The following is a 21216-nucleotide window of genomic DNA, read 5'->3' on the forward strand; positions in this document are numbered from 1 at the left end:
CAGGAAGGTAAAAGCCGAGACGCACCTGTTGTTTTCAACACCGTAGCGATACAAGGCATGCGTTATTTCAGCTGCACATAAGACGCTGCCGTGCCTAGCGTGAAGATCCAAGCCAACGGTCTGAGGTAAGATTGCAGGAAGAACTGTGAACGGAAAACACAAGTTATTGAAGGATAAACTTGATACATTTATTCTTTGACGAGATGACTCTCCCCCTTTCTGTCAAGCGTCAATCTCCTTCACAATCTGTTCTATCCTCCCGTTATTCTTCGAGGGGTTGCCCCACACCCCCTACTCGCCCCACAAAGTGCCTTCCTCCCTCCCTCCCTCCTAGTTAATCGTCTTCTTCATAACTTCAGAACGATTTTACATTTCTCTCTCAGCGAAGCATATTACCTTCTTCCGCCATCATCACTGGATCTCGGACAGTAAGATTAAACAAAGCTTTGGATACGAGTTCCCTGACAGCACTAAAAACAAAAATACAACACGAGTTTGCAACTGCACCATTAAAAAGCTAAAGTTTTATAAGGTCGGGATGAAGTCAACTTTATGATCATTTTCTTTCCCAGAGATATTTTGTTTTACGAAAGAAAACATGCGGTATTATTATTTCCGGAAAAAGTACAAACACTTTAGCTGCAACGTACAACTGGAAACAAGCATTGTAAAACAACTAGAAACAAGTATTGTGATGATTTACAGTACACAAAAGTCATGCACACAGACTTACATGTCCCAATGACAAAGTTTAACTTTGTAGAGATGATCGATCAATTCATTCCTACAAATGAAACAACATTTTTCCACCATAAAGATTAAGAAACGAAAGCCGGAGGTGAGATATTAAAATACGACTTACTCTCGTCTTGCAGATAGTCTTCCGAGGAAATTTTCTAACGAGATCTCAGCCTGTCGTATCTACGAAAGAGATGAAATGTTATACCATAATTCTAATACAGTAAGTTAACCACAGGCTTTTAAAATCACTGGAAAAACTTGTAAGAAAGTCGTGTACTTACCAAAGACTCACTAAGACCACCAGCGCTGAGTATTATACCACTCAGTACGGCATATTGGTGGCACGGTATTTCCAATAACTGCGAAATTTTCCGGAAAACTTTCAGCGGCGGCACCCCAATTTAAATTCTCAGAATCTTTTCTAGAATAAAAGACTCTGGTTTATTCAACTATCAAATTCACAGAAAGAGTTGAACGAGTGGATATTAATCTAGCTCTATCGTGAGCTCAGTGAAGACGTAGCGAGGTAAATATTAAAATGATGCAAACTATTAACTTTGCTATACCTTGGAAATATGTCACACAGGAGCTTGTGTTCAGGAATTCTTGGAATAACAGGACTGTGAGAAATAAAACAGCAGTGTTAATGTTGTGGGTTTCGCATTAACAAATGAAGACGGGATTGTTTAAGATTGGTAAACACAAACATCAAAGAACCTCTAATGAGAAGGAGGAGAACAGAGAATTCATTGAACCCAAGTGAAGATTTAAAGATTGCCCGAAATACTTACTTCTCTTTGTGAATAAGTTTCAGGAATATTTCTCCGGCATGTGCTCTCGTATGATCGATTTTTTCACTGCATTGTTTTAGCAGACAACACATCATTTCATTGCAACTAGAGAGGTTGAGAGGAAGCCAGAGATCTTTTGAGAATCAGCGTGGGGATTCTGATGAAATACAGACAACATACTCACGTCTCTTTAGAGAGAAGTTCGGAATCCGTCCCAGTTACAACTAGTATGAGTTTTGATAAACATGTCATGGCCGCCTTGCGGGACCTAAAGTTATAACATCGTTTAGTAAAGATCATTTCTCATTCCTAAAAAAGGAAACCAACTTAATTATCCTGGATTTCTCCCTCAGTTTTCTAAAGGAGGTCCAGAAAGGATCATCTCTTATTGATCCGGTGTTAATACCTCAGGATATAACCTCAGGATAGAACCTCACTCCGGTTATAAACAGTTCTCGACCAGTTCAAACTACATAATGACTTACCACGATCCAACATCACCTCAGCTGTCGATCGTGTAATCATTCATAGCTTTAAAACAACAGTGAAAGAGTCGCGTGAGGATAGACTCATTGATAACACTATTGCTTTCCCCTTCTCTTTTAACACCGACAGTCTCAGCAATACTGAAATTAGACAAATTGTGGTTTCAATTGGTTTAAATTTAGTCAGGTGATTATGAAGATATCAATTCAAGGTGATATTCTCTCATTGTGGTGAGATAAGATATCAATTCAAGGTGTCTCAAGTCTTTTACCCCGCAGGGAGTGCAACGCGTCCGCTCGGGATTGTGCGAATTTCCCAGCATCTTTCTCACGAACCTCTGTTACTCCAAAAAGACCCTCTATGACCTGATAAGACCCAAAACACCCCCATTATTACAAGTCAAAACTCAGAATACCTCAGAATTAGCGCTCTAACAAAGCGTATCCCAGCGAGGTAACCATTAAGCATGAACTTCGGGAGTACGCCCAAGGCCAACGCAAATCCTTCCCTAAATTATTTAAGACTAAATATCAGAGTGGAAGATAGCAGGTATAAGGATCAGGTAAAGTCAATTAGATGTTGATTTCTAATGTTTTGATCTCTAAAAAATATGTTTTATGATTGGCCTCGAATACCAGAGCTTGTGATTCCAGTCTCATTTACTAACCAAAGCATTCTTCTGGATTCTTTGGTAAACCAGACTGGATCAGACAGAACTTGCATGAATGATTCTACCTGCCTCGTTGTTTCTGATGATTGCCTCAAGTTTTCGATGTACGTGTTGATCAATGAATCTGCATAAAAACAGGTTTAATCAGGAAACGAGATCTCAGGGAAATGTGTAACCTGCAAGCAGGCTTGTTCAGGGAAGATACTGTACCTTGAAGTTCAGGCACTGAAGATCCATTCTTCATTTTGTAAAAACAGGTTGTAAAATGACGTAATGCACTGACTGCTTTCTCTTGTTGGAAAAAGAAGTGAAAATAAGAATTCCGTATTCTGAAAGTTTCTTCATACACAACCAAAACATAATCTCTTAACCATTAACCATAACGAATCTAATCAGACAACGGAGGTGTTTTGAGGGTGTTTCAGACAGAATCTTTTGATTGAGAGGCTAAAAGCGACCCCAAGGTTGTTGCACAGAGTTCCCTGGTTCAACGTAATAAAGCTCCGTCGACAAGAGACATTGTAAGCAAAAACTGCATCAAAAGTTTGTACAGAAGTGAAAACAATTAACCTGGATTGGTCGTTGCTGATGACTGATGTTATCATCGATGGTCGATCGCCACGAAACTAAAGAAATAAACACAGAAACTAATCGTTAATATTAAAGAATTGCAATGAACAAAACCTGAAAGATCTTGCCAATAGTTTCATCTTTGATATAAAAGAAAGGGAATGCAGGTATTAACATTAAATTATCAGGTGGGAAATAAAAATATTTATATAATATAAGTACTTGGACAGATAGATAGATAGATAGATAGATAGATAGATAGATAGATAGATAGATAGATAGATTTAATTAAGATAACACATAGCAGCCTATAAGGCTGAATTGCGTGCTATACCTTGGGTATGATCTGCTCCAATGCACCAATACAAGAAGCACCAATACAAGAAGCACCAAGTGTATCCTCTAAGCTCCTATATATCAATCAATAAATAATGATATTTCTTCATCAAGAACAGGAAGGTAAAAGCCGAGACGCACCTGTTGTTTTCAACACCGTAGCGATACAAGGCATGCGTTATTTCAGCTGCACATAAGACGCTGCCGTGCCTAGCGTGAAGATCCAAGCCAACGGTCTGAGGTAAGATTGCAGGAAGAACTGTGAACGGAAAACACAAGTTATTGAAGGATAAACTTGATACATTTATTCTTTGACGAGATGACTCTCCCCCTTTCTGTCAAGCGTCAATCTCCTTCACAATCTGTTCTATCCTCCCGTTATTCTTCGAGGGGTTGCCCCACACCCCCTACTCGCCCCACAAAGTGCCTTCCTCCCTCCCTCCCTCCTAGTTAATCGTCTTCTTCATAACTTCAGAACGATTTTACATTTCTCTCTCAGCGAAGCATATTACCTTCTTCCGCCATCATCACTGGATCTCGGACAGTAAGATTAAACAAAGCTTTGGATACGAGTTCCCTGACAGCACTAAAAACAAAAATACAACACGAGTTTGCAACTGCACCATTAAAAAGCTAAAGTTTTATAAGGTCGGGATGAAGTCAACTTTATGATCATTTTCTTTCCCAGAGATATTTTGTTTTACGAAAGAAAACATGCGGTATTATTATTTCCGGAAAAAGTACAAACACTTTAGCTGCAACGTACAACTGGAAACAAGCATTGTAAAACAACTAGAAACAAGTATTGTGATGATTTACAGTACACAAAAGTCATGCACACAGACTTACATGTCCCAATGACAAAGTTTAACTTTGTAGAGATGATCGATCAATTCATTCCTACAAATGAAACACATTTTTCCACCATAAAGATTAAGAAACGAAAGCCGGAGGTGAGATATTAAAATACGACTTACTCTCGTCTTGCAGATAGTCTTCCGAGGAAATTTTCTAACGAGATCTCAGCCTGTCGTATCTACGAAAGAGATGAAATGTTATACCATAATTCTAATACAGTAAGTTAACCACAGGCTTTTAAAATCACTGGAAAAACTTGTAAGAAAGTCGTGTACTTACCAAAGACTCACTAAGACCACCAGCGCTGAGTATTATACCACTCAGTACGGCATATTGGTGGCACGGTATTTCCAATAACTGCGAAATTTTCCGGAAAACTTCAGCGGCGGCACCCCAATTTAAATTCTCAGAATCTTTTCTAGAATAAAAGACTCTGGTTTAATCAACTATCAAATTCACAGAAAGAGTTGAACGAGTGGATATTAATCTAGCTCTATCGTGAGCTCAGTGAAGACGTAGCGAGGTAAATATTAAAATGATGCAAACTATTAACTTTGCTATACCTTGGAAATATGTCACACAGGAGCTTGTGTTCAGGAATTCTTGGAATAACAGGACTGTGAGAAATAAAACAGCAGTGTTAATGTTGTGGGTTTCGCATTAACAAATGAAGACGGGATTGTTTAAGATTGGTAAACACAAACATCAAAGAACCTCTAATGAGAAGGAGGAGAACAGAGAATTCATTGAACCCAAGTGAAGATTTAAAGATTGCCCGAAATACTTACTTCTCTTTGTGAATAAGTTTCAGGAATATTTCTCCGGCATGTGCTCTCGTATGATCGATTTTTTCACTGCATTGTTTTAGCAGACAACACATCATTTCATTGCAACTAGAGAGGTTGAGAGGAAGCCAGAGATCTTTTGAGAATCAGCGTGGGGATTCTGATGAAATACAGACAACATACTCACGTCTCTTTAGAGAGAAGTTCGGAATCCGTCCCAGTTACAACTAGTATGAGTTTTGATAAACATGTCATGGCCGCCTTGCGGGACCTAAAGTTATAACATCGTTTAGTAAAGATCATTTCTCATTCCTAAAAAAGGAAACCAACTTAATTATCCTGGATTTCTCCCTCAGTTTTCTAAAGGAGGTCCAGAAAGGATCATCTCTTATTGATCCGGTGTTAATACCTCAGGATATAACCTCAGGATAGAACCTCACTCCGGTTATAAACAGTTCTCGACCAGTTCAAACTACATAATGACTTACCACGATCCAACATCACCTCAGCTGTCGATCGTGTAATCATTCATAGCTTTAAAACAACAGTGAAAGAGTCGCGTGAGGATAGACTCATTGATAACACTATTGCTTTCCCCTTCTCTTTTAACACCGACAGTCTCAGCAATACTGAAATTAGACAAATTGTGGTTTCAATTGGTTTAAATTTAGTCAGGTGATTATGAAGATATCAATTCAAGGTGATATTCTCTCATTGTGGTGAGATAAGATATCAATTCAAGGTGTCTCAAGTCTTTTACCCCGCAGGGAGTGCAACGCGTCCGCTCGGGATTGTGCGAATTTCCCAGCATCTTTCTCACGAACCTCTGTTACTCCAAAAAGACCCTCTATGACCTGATAAGACCCAAAACACCCCCATTATTACAAGGCAAAACTCAGAATACCTCAGAATTAGCGCTCTAACAAAGCGTATCCCAGCGAGGTAACCATTAAGCATGAACTTCGGGAGTACGCCCAAGGCCAACGCAAATCCTTCCCTAAATTATTTAAGACTAAATATCAGAGTGGAAGATAGCAGGTATAAGGATCAGGTAAAGTCAATTAGATGTTGATTTCTAATGTTTTGATCTCTAAAAAATATGTTTTATGATTGGCCTCGAATACCAGAGCTTGTGATTCCAGTCTCATTTACTAACCAAAGCATTCTTCTGGATTCTTTGGTAAACCAGACTGGATCAGACAGAACTTGCATGAATGATTCTACCTGCCTCGTTGTTTCTGATGATTGCCTCAAGTTTTCGATGTACGTGTTGATCAATGAATCTGCATAAAAACAGGTTTAATCAGGAAACGAGATCTCAGGGAAATGTGTAACCTGCAAGCAGGCTTGTTCAGGGAAGATACTGTACCTTGAAGTTCAGGCACTGAAGATCCATTCTTCATTTTGTAAAAACAGGTTGTAAAATGACGTAATGCACTGACTGCTTTCTCTTGCAGTAATGCACTGACGATATTCATCATATTGAGCGATGTATCATATTGAGCGATGTAGACACTAGGAAATAAACACGATTATTAGTGAGGTGAGGTGATGGACGAAAACGTCACCAGAAGTCCACTTGCAAGCAACGTTCATGATCTCTGGAGTCTGGACTCCAAAAATTTTCAAATATTCGTAAACACAACAGTTGGACACTGATGGCCGCTGTTTGCAAACGAGGAAAACCTTTTGTATAACTAGAATTGACCTTTGAGCTTCTAATCAATATATTATGTAAATTATTAGGATACGTGACCAGCCGACTGTAACATTGCGACTACACCCCATACTCGGCTACCAGACACAAAGATGTTAGTTGTTTAAAGTTATTTTGTACTAAAAATGACTATCAAAAGTTCGTTGTGAAAGAAATTCTCGTGGTTAGTTTAGAGTATTAGACCACAGGAATAAAGAATAGCTAATACGTGGGGAAACAAACTTCTTAGATTCCTGTCTTGTTGAGAATGGCTTCCTACCCAGCGGAAAACAAATATGGCTACGATGAGGACAAGTTTGAAAAGGCTGTCGACGCTCATTTTCATTACTCTTCTGAACAAATTAGTAGACTAGTTGAAACAAATCATTTGATAAATAGTTAACTAAGAATTAAAGAATGTTATACATGATGTAGCAATATTTCCAGGGAATATAACACGCACGTCATAGTAAGATAAGTATTCTTTCTATTCCCCACTTCGTAATAATCTGTTTTCGTGAGAATATCAATACCATGAGGTAACGTTCCCTGACAAATAAAGACAAATAAAACGAGCTTTATTTACAGAGAAGACCAGAGCAAATGACGCATTTGAAATGAAATTAAATTGTATTTTTCAAATTCTAAAACAAGGATTAAACAAGAGTTCATTGCGGAGAGAGTATTTTTCTTACCTGCCTTCCAAGTTTTACATTTTTTGAGCCTGTTTACATGGAGCGAGTTATCCCGGCTGGGCGAGGTGAAAACAGCATATAATGAAAGACTAATCAGGTTAAGCCTTTCATGTGATGCGCTTTTTACCTCGCCTAGCCTGGATAACTCACTCCATGTAAACATGCAGGGGCTTAATCAACTGCAGTTTATGAATTTTCTATTTTGAAGATGTGAAAATATGTAAACTACCTCGCAATCTCTTCAATATATGGTTTTATTTCCACAGGATTGTAGGCTCTTGCAAATGACCAGCAAGCACAGCAAGCAACATCCCTAACAATACTTTCATGAGACAGTGTGAAACATAACAATACCATCATGTAACACTATCAAACTACAATATTTATGGACTGTGGGAGAAAGTATTTTTAACCCTTCAGCTGGCATTTTACCAAGACATATTAGCCTTATCAAAGCATTCTTATTTTGACTATATATGAATGTTCGATATCAAATTTTACACATCAGAGGAAATACTGCTAGCCAATGGACTAAACTTCTTTGTCTGAAGTGACCCTCGAAATGAAGTCTGCCACATCAAAGAGGCTCATTTGAATCAAAGACTTCCATAATCCATATAGCATCAAAACAATAATTAAAATTATCAATTAAACCAGCATTTGTTTTTACAGACACCAACACTTCTTCAATTTATATTGAATAAGGCGGTATGTTGCTTTAAGTTGAAATATATCAGTTGCCTTTTCAAAGAGTTTCCATTCTGATTGGAGTGATAAAAAAATATCTTGAATGATATAATACAGAATATAGCCATTACTGGTCGATCAGAATGCAGGTGTTTTAACAATCGGCATAATTAGGATTTAGAAAGTAAAGTATTTCCTTAATTAACTTACAATTATCTTCGACATCCTTTTGGCTGTCTTTCTCCGCTTGAAATATCAAATACGCGATCGTACGGAGCTGAGATCGCCTGAAGATTAAAAGAGATTAAGTGTTCAATTGTTTGAAAGCCGTGAGTCGAATCAGGCGTCCAGTCGGCCCAGACGAAGCCGGCGATGTCCATGGTTGGCGAACGATGCTTTCGATGATATTTCGAGGTCTTTTACTCGAAATATTTCGTGGTTTTCAAGAGGAAAGCTGTCAAAACATGTCAAAGGATTTAAAGAACGAGGAACAGAAATTCGCCGGAAATGAATTTGCGCTGAAACAGCGTCATTAAGGACTTGCATGCGGCTAAAGACAGGAATGTAGTCCGGCTTGTGATTGGCTAATCCCGAGGTCGGAATATGGCGGAAATCGGATCATCGGTTCAATATCGTACTATAATCGGACACGCTCGTGTTACAATCGATATAAAATCGTGCTGTTAAAAGATTTATGAAAGTCAGTGTTGCCAACCTTGGGATTTTATCCCAAGATCTTGGGATTTTTTAAGGCTGTTGGGATTTTTTTGGGATTTTTATTTTTTTAATAAGACCTTGGGATTTTTCTTGGGATTTTTTAGAATAGAGACAAGATAATGTTTTAATAATGATAGTTGTAATACTGATTAATCTGCCTGCTCGGTATAACTGTTATTCACTAAATATTTTAATATATCATACAGAGTATACGGCAGTTAAGTGCTGAGATCAGTGAGAAGGTTTCTTCCTATCGTTTATACAAGACCAAGTATTTCGCCAGGCTTCGGTTAACGCGCATGGCTGAACACTTCGCCTGATGAGGGGACCTGGGAACTAATGAAAAAAATTTTGGGATTTTTTGGGGGGAAAATAGGGAATCTTGGGATTTTTTGGGAGCTATATTGGGATTTTTAGGAAAACTGACTTGGCAACACTGATGAAAGTCTGTATCGTGTCTTATCACTGTTGTGTGAACATCCGTGACTTATCCACTCGTTCGCATTTTTCAAAGGAAGAAAATCTCACATAGAATCGCAGAAAAAGTTGCAAGTGTAAACGGGCCTTTTATATAAATACTCAATGACAATGTAATTCTAGGGTGAAACTAGATTTGAAGGAATTTATTTGATATAATGTCAGTTGTAATACTTTGTGCCCAACTTGAACAGTAAAAAAACAAAGTTGAATCGTTCTTTCCAGAACGATTAATACCATCATGAAATATGCACCGATTACACGGTGCACTCACTGCACTGTCCACCTGCAATGTCCGCATGCCTGTTTGCAGGCTATCATATTTTGTTCATCGCGCGAATGCGCGGGAAATTTGCAAATAGGAAGTCGCCATGTTTATTGACCCGTAACATTGGAATAAAGCCGTTTCGCGTTCATCTACTCTTCAGTCTTCAATTAAAAAGTAAGAATATTCATTATAAATTAAAAGAAGAGACACTTCAAGAACATGAATTTGTTCTCGAGCAATGAAAAACATCCAACCAACAATAGATTATATTCATTGCTATCGGGAAGTGTCTCTTGTATTAAATTGCAACTGCGGGGTTTTTTTCGGTGCAATGGAAGGGTGCTTAGGGTGGGCGCTGCCAACTCTTAAAAATGGAAATCTGCTTAACACTTCCCTTTTTCCTTCTATTTATAGCCATCTCATTTATTAGCCTTTAGCATCGAAAGGAAAGTATATATTGAAAATATATTATATAGAATACAGCGCTACAATGCGCAATTAGTATACAATAATGGAAGAGGTAAGCATAAAGCACGTGGTAATTAGTACTAGTAGTACCAAAGGACATACTTCATTCTAATATACTTCACAATAAGCTTGCCCAGTCAGAAATCAGATCATCGTCAACTTGGAACAGTGACCAAGAGGCAAGAATTAAAAATGTAACAAAGAATAGTATTAGTGAATACTCATGCAAGTGAACGGTTTTTCATTTCTGTAATCTTCAATACGTTACTTCTTTAGATAAGTCACGCCAGGCAGAATAGCATCTTATTAAGTCAAATTGACTTGGGAAAGCTTAGCAGACTGCAAGCATTCCGTTTACGTTATCCTCATATTTCGTGGCCAAAGGGGGCTAAAGTCCAGCTTACTAAGAACGCAGATTTCAATCGTTTTCTTGAAGCAGGAATAACTGCGCCAGAGATCCCACCGCGGTCGTGTCTTCATTCGTGGAAAAAAGAACTAACAGAGTTAAATAAAATTCATCCTGACGGCACAGCGCATGTACAAAGTGAAACAAAAACCGTGGTTTACGATATCAAGCTGATAAATGAACTCCTTTGCGTACACAAAGCAATGGAAATCAAAAAAGAAGTCGAACGGGAGCTGGATTGGTTCGCTGGTGTGACGAATTGCCCTGCTAATTTGGTCAGTCAGCCTGCCCAAGAGGATATAAAAAAATTCCAAAGACTTATTTATACGGAGAGGTACGACGAAATGTTTTCTGGGTACGATACCTCGCCTGAGGAATTATCAAGGCTGTGCTGCACTCGATGGCTATCCAGCGACCACATGTCTTGGATCACTCAACGGCTGAATGGTATGCAAGAAGAAACATTTTGTATTTACTTGAATTTTACACGGGACATCGGTCGCTTTGTTAGCAAACGAATAGACTCACTAAGGCGAAAACCAAAGAATTTCCTCTTTATCCTCAATGTGGGTAAAAGTGCAGATGGTAATGTTTATCTTGGAACCTGTGAACAGCCTGGCAATCACTGGACAGTATGCCACGTCGATACAAAAGAACGTATTGTCACCTACTGCGATTCACTTGCTTGGTCAAGCCTCATTAATCTTTTGGACAAGATCGGAAAATTCATTCAAGCAACACACAATGAAGAGGTATCATTATACAAGTTTCTGTATGCTCACGATCCGTCGTCAGTTGGATCGAACGGACACCAGTGTCTTTCATCGTGTTCTCCCCTTTATCCACTACAGTGGTGTGGTAACGTATGCGGCGTCGTCGTAATGATTGCGGCAGCTATTGCATGTCTTGCAGCTGACTTCTTTAAAGATCTAACGAAAAGTAAAGACCCTGCACCGCAGTGCTCAAACTTTCTTAGGGAACCAACGAAGTACTCAAAGTATCTTCGCTTAGTGTTGATGTCTTGGTTTGCAAGAAATGATATTATCGTGTCGAATGTGTTGCCTTCATTCAATGTACCTTCACTAAGATCAGAGAGGAAAAAAGATGGGAAAGAAGTGAGGAAAGAGGGGAAGAGAGATGAGAAAGAACTGAAGATAGAGGAGAAGAAAGAGGAGAAAGAAGGAAAGAAAGAGGAGAAGAAAGATGAGAAAGAAGTGAAGATAGAGGAAAAGAAAGAGGAGGAAGAAGGGAAGAAAGAGGAGAAGAATGATGTGAAAGAAGTGAAGATAGAGGAAAAGAAAGAGGAGGAAGAAGGGAAGAAAGAGGAGAAGGAAGAGCAAAAAAAAAGAGAGAAAGAAAGAGGTAAAGGAAGCAAAAAAAGAAGAGGAGACAGTGAAGAAAGGGGAGGAAAAAGAAGTGGATAAAAAGAAGGATGTGAAGAAGACTCTTCCCGCCAGGAGAGGTGTAAACAAATGGGAATGTCCACATTGTGATCTTACCTGCAACGATAAATCTAACCTTAATCGGCATATGAGACGGAAACATAAAGACGATCGATTGCAGGTGAATAAAGAATACGACGACGTTCAATCGGGTAGAAGGTGCAGGTGTATTCAGTGCGGTTATACTTGCCACAGGATCGTCGAGTTCCGTAATCACCTATCAAAAGCGCACAATGTTATATTCAGGACAGAAAACATCAAGCTACAAAACTACAAGGGTGTGTAATATTAACCTTTTCTATTTCCCATGCATGTTTAGTGAGATTGTAAAAATAAGCACTCGGAGTAGAGAAAGAGAAATTAAGAAATTAAAACTTTAGACTCATTTTTGATCGAAAGAAGGAAAGAAATCATCACAACTATAAAGATCTTACTTAAATTGGCAGTTTTACTAATTTTAGTAAGCTCAGAAAGTGTCCTTTTTAACCTGTAGGTAAGAAATTAGTCTAAAGGGCAAGTCGTCCATTAGGTAACTGTTTTCTATGCTAACATTTTTTTAGAGTTTCAAACATGGAAAGAATTATTCGAAGATAGAGAGGATTGTCTCTTTATTAAGAATACTGGAGCGAAACGATTAAGTGGCGAATCAATGGTTGAGTATTTCAACTGTAACCGTGGAGGAGATTACGTGCCCAAGGGCGAAGGGAAAAGGAGATTAAAGAGTCAAGGTGCGCATTTACTCTATTATCTATTGCTTTAGATATATTTAATTAACTAGCCCGCTTTAAAAGTGCTCCCCAAATGACGTCTAAAACTGCTTTGTGTACGGCGATTTAAAATTTATTTAAATACGGTATATGTAAAACGACGAAAATAACACTATGGATACTCACGTTTGTAGAATTACCACACCCTTCTTCTATTCCACTAGGTTCAAGCAAGATTAACAACAATTGCACAGCTGGCATGACAGTTACAACAGAAAAAGACGGGCAAGTAGACATGGATATATGCTACACACATTACGGACACGACCACGAACTCCAACATATCCGAATATCTAAAATCAAAAGACGAGAGATTGCACTGAAGATCAGGGAAGGAATCAGTAGAGAACGTGTTCTGGACGGTATACGAGAAAATGTTGAAGAGGATCTGCATCGCCACCACCTAGTAGACAAAAAGGACTTGACAAATATCAGTGTAGCATACGGGCTAGATAACATACGCCGTCATGCAAATGATCAACAAAGCGTACCGGCATGGATCGAAGAGTGGACTGAAAACGAAAATACAAACCCAATACTCTTTTACAAATTACAAGGTGGAGCGGCGCCGGATGATGTGAATCTATCCGAAGAAGATTTTTTCATTGTCGTACAAACCCCGATACAAAAGCATATGTTTCAACAGTTTGCTTCAAATGGCGTTTGTTGTGACACCACACATGGGACTAATGGGTACGACTTCTCGTTGGCTACGGTCCTTGTTGCTGACGAGTTTGGAAAGGGATTTCCCGTAGGATGGTGCATCTCCAATCACGAGGATTTCACAACAATGCATCTATTTTTCCGAATGATTCGCGAAAATTGCGGCGTACAACACAATGGGTTCTTCATGAGCGACATGGCTCCTCAATTTTACAACGCCTGGGTTGCGGTGATGGGAGAACCTCGGCCAAAGAAGCTTGTGTGCACATGGCATGTAGATAAGGCGTGGCGAACGGAATTAAAAAAAAAGATAGGAGAGACGGTTGTAGAAGCAGAGGTTTATAAGATGCTGCAGATGGTTTTGGAACAAACGAACACGAGATTGTTTCAGGATTGCGTCAACGCGTTGTTACAAGATTTGTCATCGGATGCAAAGAAGAAAGAATTTCACGAATTGAACGGATACAAGCTCTGCTGTCAAGCAATTTTTTACACGAATTTTGATAAAATTCCACACGGTCTCACAACTTTAATCATTAAGATGGCTCATCGCGTTGGTCTATCGAAGTACAACAACAACTTTGGTAAGACACACAGTTTAAATTTTCTATTTTACCCCTTACGAATACACTTTCACGCAGTCTTGATCCTTTATGATTCTCCTATAAACACACACCACTTTTGCTCACTTCTTATCTTCGTGGTTTTTCTACACAAAGCCAACCCTGCTCCCCGCTGACGAGTCCGCAAAAGGATGAAACGCCGCGTACGGGGATACTGATTCGCACGCTTGCCTTTCTTGTCTTCTGTTTTACTTTTCTACCCACCTCCTTACATTACCTTGACTTAACACCACCAATAACGCTACACAACCTATTACTACAAACGCAACTACATAGTCTCTTGAAGAACTCAATCATACACAAACAAAACCCTTTTTTTAAAAAATTTTATTTCAAACACACCACATGGTTGGCAGTTGTCCAACAAATTCCAAACTACCCTGGTTATTTTTATTTATTTCTACGCCCCTCAATTCGCAATTAACTATTCAACGAATTACTCATTATGTTCCCCTTTAGCCCACATACACATAACGTTCTATTTTTTCCTCTAGTTTGTTTAATTCAGACAATTGTTACAAATTAACTTATAACTATATAAGAACTACAATATGGTTCCAATTACCTATGTCAAAATATAAAATAAAAATTGGGGGGCCCATATTCATATATTCGTGACACGCAGGATTAATTTCTTTTGAAATCGATTGTCTTTACAGTCTGTCATCATGAATATATGAATATGGGCCCCCCCAATTATCAATGCTGGCTACGCCACTGCTTTTCCCCCCATTCGTGAAAATCTATGTAACTACCCCCCCCCCCTGGAACACCTTACAGATTCTCTGATTTCTGCAGATTATTTTACATCATGTGCTATTAAATCTAATTCAGGGTTCAATTTCCGTAATCTGGAAAGTGGAAATAGAAAAGAGCTACACTATCGGGGGGAGGGTCATTATTAATTACATAAATTATACAATCGTTCGTTTTCAACGGGTCTTTGTTTTCGCAAAGAAAAGCGATATGCAAATGAATTATTAAGCCCTGCATTAATAAAAAGACTTACCTTTGACTTAACATTTCTATCATAAATATATAGTATATACACTTACTGAGTTATAATAAAATTTCAGAAATTTTAAGGAATGATTATATAGCTCAATAAACACTCTCGATAACAGCACGATTTTATATCGATTGTAACACGAGCGTTATATAGTACCGATTATAGTACGATATTGACCCGATGATCCGATTTCCGCCATTTTCTGACATCGGGATTAGCCAATCACAAGCCGGACTAGATTCCTGTCTTTAGCCGCAAGTCAAAAGTGACCGTTCGCCCATCATCAAATTGGGCTCTATTTTTGTACTAAATATCATACGCTACAAGTACATATTTTGCCTTATACGGGCATTTGCGTAAACACTCGGTAGGGCGGAAATCCCCTTCGGGCGTCTTTCGGGCTGTATGTTTTGACTCACTTGATATGTGTATCCTAGGAAACCAGATGCCCCGGAAATCGACTTAGCGTGAAAAATGTTCACAAAATTGGTTGAAATCATAGTTTGATTCGTTTAAATCTCATAAATTTAATCATAAATAAATTGGCAAAATGCATTCGCACACAATTTCAGGCTATGAGTGATAAGAATTTTCAACTGTCTGCAGTTTTATGTATACTTTTAATACTAAGCAAACCACAGCTGTTTCGAGTGAGTGGGACTCGAACCCACGGCATAGGACGCTCTGACCTCTGAGCTACCACTCTCAGAAAGCTGGTATGGTTTGGCATATCATCGAAAAAGGAGCATTTGAAAAGTATTATATGATTTTGAGCTTCGACTGTGAAATATTAGCACAAAATGGATCAATGATCCCAGGTTGGTTTAAACTATTTATACTGTGGTCAGAACTGTGGGTCAGCCATGGTAATTGAAGTTTCTTCAATTTGACGTGTTCTTAGTTTGTGATATTTTGGTCAATGCGAACGAATTTATTCAGGTTGCTCAAAAGAACTCGCCTCAAGCAGTGAAGCACCGTCTAAAAATCTAGAATTAGGTAAACAATGGTTTTTTAACTTGAGGATCTAACTTGTCAAGCAGGGGCGAAACTACAACGATAATTTTTGCGTAACGCTTGTATGTGTTTGGACAAACGATGGTACTTTTGAAGAGTTGACGTGATTAAGTGGAACAGGGCGACAGTGGTTAGGTCCACACAGACTGAATGTCATATTTCACTTCTTTCCTCAAAAATGTACCAAAGAACAATTAAACGAACTCTCAATTTTACTAACTTTGAATGTCTTCTTAAAGAAAGACAAAAAACCCTTGACGGTTCATATCTAAACAGTTCTTTTTGACCGCCAGTGTACAATAAAAGATTGATTGTTACGATTCCTGTTACATACGATAATAGCAACATTTGAGCAGTTCTTTTTGACCGCCAGTGTATATAAATCAGGTGCAAACAACCCAGAGGATTATCTTTCTCGTCATCCAACCAATGAAAGTAAGCGAAAACAAGAGAAGATGACAGAACCGTACATCAATTTCGTAACTCAAAACAGTGTTCCTAAGGCAATGACCTTAAAGGAAATACTCGATACAACTAATGCTGACGCGCCATTATTAGAACTGCGTGACGCAATCATAACCAACAAATTGGATTCCCCCGTAGTGAAACCATTCACAACAGTGAAGAATGAATTGACAACCACCACACAAGGAATAATATTGAGATGAACGCGAATTGTTGTCCCTGCTACTTTGCAACAACGGGCAATAGACATTGCGCATGAGACACACTTACACCTGTATTCTAAAAGCTCACTCACACTCAAACTTATTGAGTGGGAGATCTTAATCTTCTCATAAAGTTTCAATAGCGGTATTTCCTGCCGAGTAAGGGCTTGATTTTCAGTGATTTACCTTGTATCTTTCATCTATTCAAAAAAAAATTTTCTCACTCATCAGCATTAACGAAATTTATATGTCACACTCAATGAGTATGAGTGTGAGTGAGCTTTTTGAATACAGGCTAGTGTAGGCATTGAAAAGACGAAATGACTAATTCGCGAGAAAATATGGTTTCCGCAAATTGATAATCAAGTAAAGGACACAATCGAACAGTGGGTAGCATGCCAGGCTGCAGGTAGATCAAAACACCCAGAGCCTTCACGCATGACAGAAATGCCAGAATTACCATGGAGTGTCGTGCACGTAGACTTTTATGGACCATTACCTACGTCTGAATATCTCTTAGTCGTAGATACTCAAGATTCCCAGAAGTGGATATTGTTCATTCCACACGAGCTTCAACTGTAATTCCGAAACTGGACAAAATTTTCTCTGTCCATGGAATACCTGACACAATCATATCTGACAATGGACCTCCGTTCAATGGAGACGAATATGCACGACACATGAAAACCCTTGGCATTTAAACCAAGTTCTCAACCCCTTATTGGCCTCAAGGGAACGCCACGGTAGAAAGATTCATGCAACCATTGGGAAAGGCATTAAAGACAGCAAAGCTAGAAGGACGACCATGGAAACAAGAGTTATATCGTTTTCTCCTTCAATATCGGACAACCCCGCATTGTACCACAGGTGTACCACCATCAGAACTATTGTAAAAGGAAAGATCCGAGTGGTAATGCGGAAGAAAGTCATTAATAGACACAAAGAAGCTCGAGACAACGAAAGAACAAAGAAAGAAAGAAATAAAGAATACGCTGATCATAGAAGAAATGTAAAAAGAGCGAGATACAAGTTGGTGATTATGTGTTAGTATAAGACAGGAAAAGAAAAACAAACAACGAATTTCAAACCAGAACCATACAAAGTCATTTCGAAGAATGGTGTAGAAGTAACAGCTCAACAAATTAAAGAATGGTCACAAAGTCACAAGAAATATATCGCATTTCAAGAAAATAAAGAAGCAAGAGGACGACACAGATGATGAATATTTGGATGAAAGAATACCAGCAATGCCACCTTTTAAGCCTACAGTAGCAGCAATGAGGGCTCTGTCGCACTTTTTAAAACTGCACCGTGTCTTGTAAAACAGAATCAGTCAAGAATTTTGCTACGCAGACTATTCGTAAGTGCATAAGGAGCAAAATTACCTCCTTTCAAGAGATGAGAGCTCAGACATATAAAATCTAGGGATCTAAGGATCCAAAGTTTTAGTGCCTTCCCGATGTATTAATGCATGAGCCAACGAGACGTCTGTTGCAACATGATTTTCACTTCTCCTCATGAAACTCGCAGTATACTCAGAGCACTTAAATTACGTTCGCCGCGATATTGCATTATTGAACTTTATTTTAAGTTGCTCATACGTTGCTCATTCTATTTATAAGTCGATCCGAATAGGATAAAAAGCTAATACTTAGTTAAAGTATAACAGTCGCAGTGAGTTTTAGGAGAACGAGGCAATGCATTGATAATTACTGATGTAGATATGTTTTTAAGTGGCTACGCGGCTATGCAGTGAGTTTTGGAGAACGAGGCAATGCATTAATTACGTAATTACTGATGTAGATATGTTTTTAAGTGGCTACGCGGCTACGCAGTGAGTTTTGGAGAACGAGGCAATGCATTAATTACGTAATTAAGTTTTTGCCTGAAGTTGGACGAAGAACTCTAGGGACAGCGACTAGAAAGCGGTCGATTAAACCTTGGCCATTGTCCATTCTTGCAATTAGTTTTGCGGCATTTGGCATCTGAGTACAACCCAGGATGGAGAAGGGAGTGTTTGCATGGATAAGTCGCGTCTGTTCGGTTAAATAGTTGTAGCTGCTAGATTCTCCCGAAAACAGCTTACATAGAAGCATTGCATCACCACTTGCGTTCTCGTCATCATTTTTCAATAACTTAATTGTTGAGTACATCGTAAATCTCCGGTGATACTAAAAATGCACTCTCTTTTGTTGCCAAATGCTTGACTAGACCAGAAGACGTTGTCCTGTCGACGAGAAGTGTTGAATTGTCATCTGCCATATGTTCAAGACAACCATGTTGTATTGCAGAAGATTTTCCGGTCCCTGGATAGCCAACAATCATCATATATATGTTCATCGCTTTAGAGCTGTATTAATGTTCTTGCATATTTACATAAGTTTTTTTTGAGACACTCTGTAGATGTGAAGTCGAATAGACCTAGGCTCTATATTCCAGCATTCGCTATCCTGTTGTATTGAATGGCCGAAAACACTTCCATTTGAAAGAACAAAGTAAAGATTGTAGCTATTATTATTATGAGGTTTCATTTTTTGAGTGCTACAATTTTGTTTATGAAGGCTGAGATGTTTTGTTTAGTTTTCAAAGTGGCGCTAATATGATATCTAAAATTCTATAAAATTTTTCCTTGAGGTGAAACTTCAAGAATTTAAGCATTAACTTGAAACCAATATTACAGGGTGTATAAAAAAAGGTAATCCAACTTTGGCGCTATTGACGTATTGTACGTGAAATATACTCATTCTATTAACGAAATTTTTTCACATTCGGAAAGGTTAGGCTTTTAACTATCGAATGAAATGTTTTTAATACCAAATGGGGAAAAAATGAGCAAATAGGAGGCTGATAAAAAGTGTTAGCTAAAATCGCATATTTTCACCTCTGAGAGTTGGGACTAAAACCATTGAAAATTAACTCCCTTTGGAACTTAATTGAAGAATTTTGCTTCTGAATAAACTACCCGCATATGCATAGTAAGTAGGAATAAATCACATCAGGAGAACATTCCAAGCAATGCGGCAGCAATGTCAATTTTGTATCGATAGAGATGGTGGTCAAGTTAAAGGCATCGGCGCATAATCTCTTTTTAAAAAGTGTAAATGTAAATATTTGCAAGAACTAAAACATGTTGTAAAACCAGTGCAAGCTGTGACATGTTCGCGTGATTGATTGTTTTTTTTCTTTTGTTATCCACTGCTTTAATTAGGCTCAAAGGTGAAAATATGCGATTGTGACATTTTTTATCAGCCTCGTATGTGCTCAATTTTTCACCATTTGGTACTAAAAACATGTCATCCGATAGTTAAAAGTCCGATCTTTCCGAACGTGAAAAAAATTGTTTCATAGACTGATTAGTTCACGTACAATAGCGTGTTGAAGTTGGATTACCTTTTTTCTATATACCCTGTATAAATAAGTTTGAAAAAACGTAAGTTTTTGCGGCAAATTATCAATATAGGATTTGCGATTCACAATTATTTTGCGGGATCATTTTCATTCCTTTCATCAGAAATATTTTATTCCTTCATTTATCTGTCACACGCTTCGTATTTTAACGAAATATTCCTGAAAAAATAAAATCGAGCCTGTGGTAATATGGTCAGACATTTTTCTTTACAATGTCATAAAAACTCGTAGGAATGACTTTTTGGGTACCTGAGTGTAAGTCCTCACAATGCTCCGTGCATTTTTTACACAGCGTGTTTTCTAAACTCGCGTAATTCCTTTGTGGGGACTTCGGTAAATTAAATATTTACGTTTAGTATATTGTGCAAGAATTTTTACATTGTTGGGACTTAGACTCAGGTCCCCATATAGTCACTCCTACGAGTTGGCATCACATTTTAATTATTGGACTAGCCTTGAATTTCTTTCTTCCATGTATATTGACTAAACATAAACCAAGGTCCCCCCTTGTTAACATATTTACAGTTTTATATGAACAGCGGGATATCTCTTAGTTTTGCCAGCGTTATTGCTTAACAGTGTCGGAAGCTATAAAGTCACATCAAATTTAAATCACAAAAAAATGCAATTTTCCTCTTTACATTTATTTAATGCATGTGCATTTTTATTTTTAGTTTAAAAAGAAAGAAAACCATTTGATATGGGCAATTTCAACATGTATTCGGAGTTCTTCTTCTAAAATGCAAGTGGTATGTTGTTAATATTATATGCTAGCAACAAATTTTTATTGTGACGACTTTTATAGGATGGATTTGCATGCTCAATGTGCATGTGAACCAAACTGAAAGTGAAAAAACATGAAAATGAAAACATTTAATTAGTCTTATTATATGGCAAGCGTCACTTCCGGTGAAATGGAGCTGAGTGATTGGCTGAGAAGAATTTTGAGCGGTCCATTATTTTCCCGCCAT

At 38.2% G+C, this 21216-nt stretch overlaps 1 protein-coding gene and 1 long non-coding RNA gene across 7 annotated transcripts; both read right to left on the minus strand.

Annotated features, from left to right (window-relative positions):
- Window positions 1-50: 50 nt before the first annotated feature.
- LOC114543642 lies at window positions 51-2814 on the minus strand. 2 transcript variants are annotated; one of them, XR_003690143.1, is made up of 11 exons: window positions 2754-2814; window positions 2434-2526; window positions 2018-2158; window positions 1717-1800; window positions 1533-1637; window positions 1308-1361; window positions 1023-1162; window positions 863-921; window positions 734-784; window positions 397-470; window positions 51-143 (listed from the first exon to the last, which is right to left on the minus strand). It is a non-coding gene; the product is annotated as an uncharacterized LOC114543642 (long non-coding RNA). The 2 variants fall into 2 exon arrangements; XR_003690142.1 differs by having other exon boundaries at window positions 2686-2808.
- A 2915-nt stretch (window positions 2815-5729) lies between these two features.
- On the minus strand, window positions 5730-8844 carry LOC114543639 (tubulin-specific chaperone D-like). Of its 5 annotated transcripts, none has more exons than XR_003690139.1 (6): window positions 8526-8844; window positions 7858-7941; window positions 6607-7482; window positions 6394-6520; window positions 6142-6234; window positions 5730-5866 (listed from the first exon to the last, which is right to left on the minus strand). XR_003690139.1 is itself a non-coding variant. In XM_028562540.1 (6 exons), exons 2-6 carry the CDS (start codon window positions 7399-7401, stop codon window positions 5743-5745), a joined length of 423 nt encoding a protein of 140 aa, XP_028418341.1. In that variant the 5' UTR covers window positions 7402-7482; window positions 7858-8840; the 3' UTR covers window positions 5730-5742. The 5 variants fall into 5 exon arrangements, 2 of the variants coding, with proteins under 2 accessions (XP_028418341.1, XP_028418340.1); XR_003690140.1 differs by having other exon boundaries at window positions 7858-7950; XR_003690141.1 differs by having other exon boundaries at window positions 6607-6752; window positions 7360-7482; window positions 7858-8841.
- Between the last annotated feature and the right edge of the window lie 12372 nt (window positions 8845-21216).

The sequence above is a fragment of the Dendronephthya gigantea genome, unplaced genomic scaffold, assembly GCF_004324835.1.
Source record: "Dendronephthya gigantea isolate DGI-Jeju-01 unplaced genomic scaffold, DenGig_1.0 000505F, whole genome shotgun sequence".
NCBI classification, from domain to species: Eukaryota; Metazoa; Cnidaria; class Anthozoa; order Malacalcyonacea; family Nephtheidae; genus Dendronephthya; species Dendronephthya gigantea.